This window comes from Medicago sativa, chromosome 6, assembly GCF_051527215.1.
Source record: "Medicago sativa cultivar Bolivia chromosome 6, Bolivia_mono, whole genome shotgun sequence".
In the NCBI taxonomy this organism is placed as follows: domain Eukaryota; kingdom Viridiplantae; phylum Streptophyta; class Magnoliopsida; order Fabales; family Fabaceae; genus Medicago; species Medicago sativa.
In genome coordinates, this window is record NC_140754.1 from 60,924,796 (window position 1) to 60,934,723 (window position 9,928).

The 9,928-nt window shown below is 32.9% G+C and overlaps 1 protein-coding gene and 2 long non-coding RNA genes across 3 annotated transcripts; all 3 read right to left on the reverse strand.

The window, feature by feature from the left end:
* Nucleotides 1–523: 523 nt before the first annotated feature.
* Nucleotides 524–3,103, reverse strand: LOC146916059 (subtilisin-like protease SBT4.3). Its single transcript, XM_085716778.1, has 2 exons — nt 2,607–3,103; nt 524–2,290 (listed from the first exon to the last, which is right to left on the reverse strand). Exons 1-2 carry the CDS (start codon nt 3,076–3,078, stop codon nt 576–578), a joined length of 2,187 nt encoding a protein of 728 aa, XP_085572904.1. The 5' UTR covers nt 3,079–3,103; the 3' UTR covers nt 524–575.
* A 2,901-nt stretch (nt 3,104–6,004) lies between these two features.
* On the reverse strand, nt 6,005–6,926 carry LOC146916060 (uncharacterized). Its single transcript, XR_015014862.1, has 2 exons — nt 6,309–6,926; nt 6,005–6,229 (listed from the first exon to the last, which is right to left on the reverse strand). It is a non-coding gene; the product is annotated as an uncharacterized LOC146916060 (long non-coding RNA).
* A 2,140-nt stretch (nt 6,927–9,066) lies between these two features.
* LOC146916061 (uncharacterized) lies at nt 9,067–9,928 on the reverse strand. Its single transcript, XR_015013672.1, has 2 exons — nt 9,503–9,928; nt 9,067–9,401 (listed from the first exon to the last, which is right to left on the reverse strand). It is a non-coding gene; the product is annotated as an uncharacterized LOC146916061 (long non-coding RNA).

The window sequence follows — 9,928 nt, forward strand, 5'->3', positions numbered from 1 at the left end:
GGAAAAAATAAAAAATAATATATACTACATGAGTAAAGCATTATTAACCGTTAATAATATAAACAAAAGAGAAAAGTAAACAAAAGACCATATACATGCATGTGTTTGTGTGTATGTATTGTTGTGGCTGTGTAAGATGTTAGTGAAATCCAAGAGAAGAGATGATGATTATCAAAGACAGCTATACAAACGAGAAAGTCATATTACACTGAAACCATTGCGTTATGTTTCTGCTACTGATTTATTTCTCTTAAAAATAAAAAATAAAAACTTTCATGTTTCCTAATCCCTTGAGTGAGCATGTTTAGTTTTATAAATTTTTTCCTACCGATTATTTTGTAAAATTTTATTGTTAACTAATATAAAATTTGTTCAAGAGAGACGTTGTAAACTAATATAAAATTATATCAGCACCATCCACAAAATTCAATTTTTGTTTTGTTTTTGTTTCATGTGTATTGAATTTTGGATTATTATGAAATCAACAGGAACGCAAATAACTTTTAGATACAAAACATAATGATTTATTCGAGCCTCAATAATCATATATTTGATTGCCATAACAATAACATGGTTTATGATATTCTTTGCACAATGATTGGACTCTTCACATTGTGGGTTTCATCCGACCAAACAAGTGATGAGGAAAACACAGTTTGATTTGATTTTGCTTCCCCAAAAACGGTGACAACAAATGATTGTTTCTCATTTAATGATCTGAATGAGAGAATTTTTGGTTCGACACTAATCTTGACTTTTGGATTATGATGGATAAGAGTAGCCTTGTAGGTTGAGTTGTGAAAGCCAACATTTGTGACTGTTCTATGAATCTTGACATTGAAATGCCTATGTACAAGAAATACCATTGCAGGATAGTTTATATCTTTCACCAAGGATCTTTTGGATGCACCATGGCAACTTGAATCATCTCCACTAATTTGTCTAATTTTGTTAGTATCATAACCATAATTACAAAGCATTTGCACATAATCCTCCTTGGTGATGTCATAAACAAGTCCAGGGTTAAGGGCTTGTTGTGGATTGACATTCCCAGATCCATAAGCAAACTCACCAGCCAAATCATCATAAGGACCTTTCACTGGGTTAGCGGTTGTCATGATGGCAGATTTGATAGCTGCAGGTGACCAATTTGGATGAAATGATTTCACATATGCAGCAACTCCAGCAACATGCGGACATGACATAGAGGTTCCAGATTCTATCTGGTATTTAAAATGTCTTTTGTCACTATTACTATAATCCTCTGAGGGTGGCCCTAAAGGTGACCAAGCAGCCAAGATATCAACTCCTGGGGCACTTATATCGGGTTTCATAATTTCAGGAATGACAGGATTTGGGCCACGGGAAGAGAAATCTACAATTCTAGGAGCATTGTTGTCGTGGAAGATCTCACTCTTCAAAATTTCAGCTACAGGATATTTAGTGGAATTTGTGTAGGATTGAACATGAACAAATTCATTTGATCCCAAGTAAATGGAAGGCTTTGGAGTGACTGAAGGAGCTTCAAGATTAGACTTTGTACCATTAATGATTGAACCAATTGCACCATTCTCATAAGGAATCACTTCATCCCCTAGTTGTCCACACAAAACAAGCTTACCATTCATCATATTTTTGTCTATGCAATCATACATTCCTCTAGCCGGGCAAGAATGAACTATTGGAAATTTCGTGCCATTTGAAGGGAAGGTATTAACTGACTTACCAATAAAAGTCTTTCCATTTCCAAGAACGAGCTTATCAATAAATTGACGATCTATGGTAGTTGCAGCAACACTAACTAACCAAGGTGCTCCACTGAGAACACTACTTGGGGTAGGCCCATCGTTTCCTACAGAGTGTGTTGTGAGTATACCCTTCTCCATGGCATGAAAAGAACCAATGGCAATAATATCTTGTAGAAAATCGGGGGCGCGTGCGGGACCAGCAGAGATACTGATAATGTCAACTCCATCAGCAATGGCATCATCAAATGCAGCTAATATAGAGTCAGAAATGCATTTAACATTCGTCGCACATACTTTGTATACAGCAATTCGTGAAGACGGGACTCCACCTCTTGCAGTGCCTTTTGCAAGACCATTAAAGCTAACGTCATTCACCTGACTTCCAGCTGCTGTTGATGCTGTATGGGATCCATGACCCACAACATCTCTTGCACTCTTATCTTTATCATCATAAAATCGTGCTCCGATGATCTTGTTGTTGCAACTGAAATTAGTGCCCCCTGCACAAACTCCCCTCCACTTTTTTGGAATAGGACCAAGACCTGATCAATCGTAAAAAAAATATATATATGAAATTAACAAAATTGTCATCTATAGTTTGTTAATACAATCTTTTATTCATATTTAATTTTCTACCTACAATATAAACAACTATATTTCTTAGTGTCCTAAGATACTCATGAAATACACCGTTTATAAATAGATCTACGTAATAATCACAAATTAATCTACTTGATTTGCTACTTATCATTTTAAGTGGAGGCATGATTTTATACATAACAATAATTATTAAGAAAAATAACTACATCTGATAATTAGAACATATACAATATTTGATTTTGACGTTTGTGGGTGTACCTTTATCATTAAAACTTTCAGATTCTGGCCATATTCCGGAGTCTATGACTCCAATCACCAAACCACTCTCAACAACTTTATCTCTTTTGATTGATTGAGGAATTCCAAGAAAGTCCCACGACCTTGTGGTTTGAAGGTGAAACTCCTGACTTGGAAAAACAGAGACGACGCCTCTCATGCCAGCAAGCTTTTCCCTTTGTTGGTCGTTGAGTATGGCGGCAAAGCCATTGAAACTTCGATTGTAACTTCGTACTAAGCGGGTGTCTATGTCGCTTCCATCAATAACTTGCTTCAATAAATTGAGATGGTGAGATGTTGGGGAATATGGTACTTCCTTAGGAAGTGAGCCCATGTATATAATGTGACGTTTACCGCTTTCTTCACTATTTGCAATGGCATCACACACCAACAAAATTATTGATGTCCAAACAAAAAACACAAAGAATAATAAAACAATATTATATTTGGCCATTGTTTGTATTTATGAAATGGTGAATATGTAGCTAAAAGCTAAACTTGTATTTATAACACAAGTAAGTTAATACAGATGGAAATCGTTCCAATATATTTAAAAAAATTGTTCAATAACTATTTTAGAATTAAATTGAAAAATAATATTTGTAAACTTATTAATTATATCATAATATATGATTATTTTCCTTCAAAAAAAATCATAATATATGATATAAAATAATATTTTTTATAGAATATGTTGACTGGTAATTATAAAAATATTTTAAAAAATATTATATTTTTTTATATTCTATTAAATAAATGATGTTTTGTAACACTCTAAATAAATGTTAATATTTTACAGAAGGTATTATAATACAATATTGGATACTGAGTAATTAAATTTGATTTCCTCTTCAATTCAGTCAAAATAATGCTTAAAATACATACTTGTCTTAGTAATTTTTTATTTTTAGTAATTCAGTCAACATATTCTAAAAAAAAAAATAATTAATTCAGTCAAGATAAGATTATTCTAAATATTTTTTCTTCAAAAAAATCCATTTTTTTTTTCTAAAACTGCTCATAATTATTGATACCCTAATAGGAAATTATATCAAGATTTTACTTGATAACAAATATAAAAAAAAGTTCTAAATCAGACACAAAATTATTAATACTCTAATAGGAAGTTATATATATATATATATATATATATATATATATATATAAAATACTTAATCACAGATGGAGGTTAAAAAAAATCACAAAATTTTCTTTAAAAAAAATTTAAAATTCACAATTCAAGCAAAAAGTTATGGTAGTACACGAGTGCTAATTATTTAAATATTTAAAAATCATTACATTTTTTTATATTCTATAAAATAAATCATTTTTTGTAACACCCTAAATAAATGTCTAGAAATTCACATAAGCTATTATAATATGATATAGGATAATAGGTAACTAATTTTTTTTTTTTTGCTCAAAAAAAAAAAACTAATTTTTATTTTCACGTCAATTCGGTCAATGTAAAGTTCAATTATATACTTGTCTTAGTAATTAAGTAGAAGTTTTTTTTTTTTTAAGGAAAGGAGTTTATATCACTTCATTAATTAAAATGTGTTCAATACAATCTGGTATTTCTACCAAAATCTGGAAACTAACTGAGGATGTGGCCGCCTTAGCTAATCTATGGGCTGCCTCATTTGCTTGTCTCCTCACAAACTCAACACTAGAGTTGACATAGTATTGTTCAAAGATAGTTTTACAATTATGAATTATCATCCCAAATTCTGTAACATCCTGATGTGCAGACGAAAAACTATCCACCACTTTTTTAGCATCAAGCTCATTCTAATGAGCCCATTCTAATGTTTATAACAGTCCAAGAGCTTCGCCAACATGTACCTCACAGACTGGAGTAAACCATTCAGTTTTTGCCAAAACAAAAGTGCCTGTATCATCTCTTATACAAACTCCTATTCCCACTCTATTAGAAAGCTGGGAGAAAGAAGTAGAAAGAAGCATCAATATTGCATTTAAATCTTCCTTCAGCTGGCTTGATCCATTTTACATTTCCTTCTTGCCGCGGCTGTGCACAAGATGTATTACAAATCCTACGTGCATCTTGCCAATCATAAAGCATAACTTTTGCTCTCTCAACAACATAACCTGGAGCAGCAATTACCTCATTCCACACTCTGTTGTTTCTTTGTTTCCATATACTCCACAACACACAACAAAATAAAGTTGCATCGTCCTTAGATAAATCTTGTAATGCTTTGAAGATAATATTCTTGCTATCCATATCTTGTTGTAGCAAAATAGAAATAGAAGAAAAGAAAGGAAGCATACTCCAAACATTTAAGCTACTTGGACATTGAAAAAATAAATAAAGTGTATCCTCATTACTCACCATACACAATGTACAATTCATAGGGCATGTGACTCCTTTATCTTTAAGACGTACAAGAATTGGTAAGCAATTCCTACAAAATCACCACATAAAATTTTTTACCTTTGGAGGAACCTTGAGCTTCCAAATTAGATTCCAAGAGCCTTGTACCTTGAAATGGCATGTATCAAGTAATTCATGCACACAAATAGTATGCACTACGAACAGAGTATTCGCCATGATTTTCTTTTTTCCAGATGAGTCGATCTGCAGTCACTGATGGGTAGAGTGGTGTGTTCACTATATGTTCAACTACCTGGTGATCAAAAATTGACTGCAGTAAAGGTAGATTCCATTCCTTGTGGTCATGTAGCATGCAATCAGAGACTCTTAGATCAGCTAGAGGAAAATCTTCATCATCATGTTGGATAAGTGTAATATCATTTGCAATCCAGTTGTTATGCCAAACTGAGATATCATCACCATCGCCTATCCTCCATCTGCTTCCAGCTTTGAGAATAAATTTAGAATTACATATGCTTCGTCATACAAAGCTAGGCTTATGTCCTAAAGTCGACTCAAAGAAATTACATCTGGGATAATATCTTGCCTTGTAAAGTCTAGCTACCAACGAATTAGGATTTGCACTACAAGAAAATATGTGATTTACTACGCCCATTTCTGGAGCTAATTCGCAGCTAATTCCTAGCAAACGGGTTTAGCTAGATATATGCTAGGGAATACCTATTGATTCGGCCGTAGCATGGATTGAGAGACAAATTTGCTAGGGAATTATTTCTTAGTAAATCCTTAGCTAGTAAAACATAAATCCTAGCAAATGTTTAGTTAATACGCAGCAGAAAAGCATTCAAAATTAAATTTCCGCAGCAAAATAACCATGACTTATCATAGCAATTCCACAACAAATCTACAGTAACATAACTAAGACTTGTCATAGCAATTCCATAGCAAATCTATAGCAGAATTTTAACAAAATTTTCTTTAATGGATCATAGCAATTAGGACCTTTTAACCTTTTAAAAAAACATTTAAATCACTACCAATCAATTAATAAGAAACTTTAGTTGAACACAACAAGAAATGCAAAATAGTATTGATAAGAAATTAGGTCTCATACAAGTAATTCAACATCAAGAGAGGCTAAACACAATCCCTCAAAAGAAAAAAGAAAAAGGAAAAAAGAAAAACAGGTTATTGAAATTCCACAGTTACGCAGCATGGGTTCAGAGCCATATTCACTTGTTTTGAAGGCCTGTAAATCAGCAAATAATATTCAACGAAGTGACAATCATATGACATTTCATTACTCAATATAAATCAAAGAGACTTACATCCGTCAAGACCCTCTACACTCTTGAGGCTTCTGCCTAGACTTCTTCACAAGGGAGGATCTTTGGAGTGTGGGCGGTTTCTTCTTCACAATGCATACCTTGTGTTTGATTCTATCATAGGCGGATATAATTTAATTGTTCTTGTAAATAATTTCAATAAAAATTCACATAGTATCTCTTCCATCTAACATGGCGGATATAAGTTAATTTCAGTTCAAGATCAAAGCTTCTACTTGAGCCTTAAATGCTAACGAACATGCTATCAAAGCTTCTACTTGAGCCTTAAATGTCAATTAACATGTTATCAAAGCTTTTGGAAAACAGAAAAATGAAACAGAGAGAAATCAGTCAAGCTTTCCAAATGGTAGAATGAGAGTTGGAGAATTCAAAATCTCTTCAATCTCACTCATTTCCTCCAAGAACAGTCAAAATACACAATATGAATTCAAATATGATTTTAACCTAGAATTCAATTCCTCTAAAAAACCTAGAAGAGAAAAAAAAAATAGGACAATTCAAACAAAAAAACACTTTATTTGTATAGATATCACCATTTCGAATTCACAACATTACTTAGTTTTCATTACTCATTACATTCACAACCTAAGATATAATATCACAGGTCAAAAGTTTGGGGAATAAACCTTCTGAAGGTGGAAAACAAATGGAACCGAATTCAGCATAATAGTATATAACAAATGGAACAAAATTCAGCATAATAGTATATAAGAGTAACATATAACTTATAAAATAAGTGGTAAGATAATGCAGAAGATCTCTCATTTGATTAACTAAAACAATGCAGCATGACTGTCATTTGATTAACTCACCATATACGTGCAACCACTCTCACTTCTCCATGTCTAACACTACAACAGTTTTAAAGCCAGCCAACAACAAACTAATCTTAACTCGTAAGCATGTTATAGGGTTAGAGACCGCCTCGACGGATATAATTGTTCTCCTATCATGATAACATCGCAGACCTTGTGTCCACATATGGGAAAGTACACTAGTTCTCGTATGTTAGTCAAAACTGTTCACATGCTCTATCATATAAATAAAACTAAAATCTGTCAATTACACTCGGTCAATTCAAGTTACACACAGTCAATTACAAAAGTAAAATCTATCAAATGCATACCTTGTGTTTGATACTGCATCTTTCATGAGTTCCATGAGTTCTCGTATGTTGATACTGCATCTTTCATGAGTTTCATGACAGATTTTATATACATCTCGACCTATCCAAATGCAAATATGATCAGGCCATAATAACAAGTGTTGTCAAGCTAAATGGTCCAGTAAGAAAGAAGGGTATGATAAAATACAACAAGAAAATTATAACCCTTATGCATTCAATTAACCTTAAGAGCTCATAAATATCATTACTTATGCTAAAATCAGTTATGTGATTATATATTTAGTATATAACTATTAAACTCCGACAGTAATTCACACAATACTATATATTTGCCCACACAAACGAATAAAACTTGAAAATACAACACAGTATTTTCAAAATTATACATACCATAGACAATAGGTACGCTCATCGCATCAACTCAACAAAGGCTAAAAACCATAATGAAAATCAGCTCACCTCGTGAGTAAAAAAAAATCGGTCCAGTTCAAAGCTAAATGAAAAAATAAAAATACAATCTGAGTATGTTCATCATCAAATAAGCTTAGTAGTATAGCGCACAGAAAAAAAAAAAACCATTGAGCTGCATTACAGGTATATATTAGTAGTTACTATAAAAATATGACAGTAAAGAAAAACAATATAATTCCTTCACATCTTTGCATTTTTTTCACATTCAACTTCAAACTGGAGCCACATAACAAGTGACAAGCTGATAAAGGAAAACTTTGAGTAACTAAACTAACTGCATTGCAAAAAACAGACCACAAAAATTGTGCTCAACAAGTTGAATTGAGATTTACCTTCACCAATTTATGATTTCAACCTTTGCTGAAGGCGAGTTTTGAAGCAAAAAGAACAAAGTTCCATTTTGTATTGATGAAGATGCCCACATTTGTATTGTAAGTGACTTAAATCTGTTTTGAAGATAGATAAGTCAATTTCTATCCCAATTTCTCTCGAACCTCAGTCTGATATCAAATATGACCGGAAAAGTAAAATAAAACATGTGAGTTATCAAAATAAGTGTTCGAATATACAAGATATAACTAAAAAGGTTCCCAAATCAAGTAAATTTAGCATGACAAAGCTACATATATTCAAATTTAACCATAATAGTACCTATATTCAAATTTAACCATAATAGTACCTACATGACAAAGCTTGCCAATATCCTCTGCGATTCCAACAGATCTATTATGCGGAGGCAGGAATCTCCTCTCCTCTGTAATGTTACTCTGCATGGTTGTTCTAAGATATGTAGAGATGACAAAATTAGCTGAAGCGCATATATGCCCTCTAGTTGTATCACATTCCTCTTCGGCCACCGTAAGTCAAGTCCCGATGTGTGCATGCTCAAAATAATTTCATTTATTAGAAGCTATCCACATTTCAATAACCCTAGGTTAATTATTGTTACAAGTATCTATCATAAGGCAGAAATTGAAAGCAATAACTTTCACCAGAAAAACAAAGGTACCAATGCAAATAACTGCAGAAACTTATGCTTACAACAACAATCAGAGACCAAAGAGTATAACTACAAATTACAATCAATTTGAATGCATTTCATATTATCATTTTAAATGTATTGGAGAACCAGAACAACACAAGTAAAGAAATTGTAAATTCATATAAACTCAAATCTAGAAATTGTATCCAAACATACAACTACAACAAAATAAACCTTCACATGCCTCAACTGAAAATCAAATCTAGAAACATAACCTAAATTGAGTTAATTAATCACAGAAGAGAAGTTAAACATAGTTTTAGATACCTCAGCTCTCGATAGGTTGCGAAACCGGGGCATCGGTTGCGAAACCGAGAACAGTGACAACAATTCTGATGGAGCCATCGAGAATCGGTGAGTTAGCAATGATTCAAATGTGAAACACTATCTCTGCTTCGGATCCAACAATGACACCACATTCAATAACCTAACTATGCTAGATTTTACAAATTCAAACAAGAGAAAACGAATCAGAAAATGAGAAAACCAAAATTGAAATCAGAAATTAAAGCATAGGATAAGAGAAAAGAAAACTACATATTGTTGATTGAATTGAGATCGGAGACTCAGGACGATGCGATCGAAGACGGCGGAGGATTGGATTGTTCGAAGACTGAGAAGGATCGATCGGAGATCCACCGGTGCAGATCGATTGTAGATCCACCGGAGAAGGATGCAATCGATCGGAGATCCACCGGAGAAGGGTCGATGGTGGGATTGATCGGAGACAGAGGAGGTTATGTTCGATCGGAGATGGAGGAAGAAAATATCGAACGAGGAAGAGACACGATACCGTGAAAAATATATTATAATCTTTTAAAAGTAAAAAATAAAAAGAAAATAATTAAATATTATTATAATTAATAAAAACAAAAGATAAGTCCTACTTAGAGGCTTGGCAGCCAAAAAACTTGTAATTTGCTACAGATACAATCCGTATCAATAATTTGGTAGCATTTAGCG

Excerpts from the sequence above, each read along its gene's own strand:
- LOC146916059 (XM_085716778.1), bottom strand. The coding sequence starts at position 3,078 with ATGGCCAAATATAATATTGTTTTATTATTCTTTGTGTTTTTTGTTTGG. Across the intron at positions 2,291-2,606 it reads TGAAAGTTTTAATGATAAAG|GTCTTGGTCCTATTCCAAAA; the intron begins GTACACCCACAA and ends ACGATTGATCAG.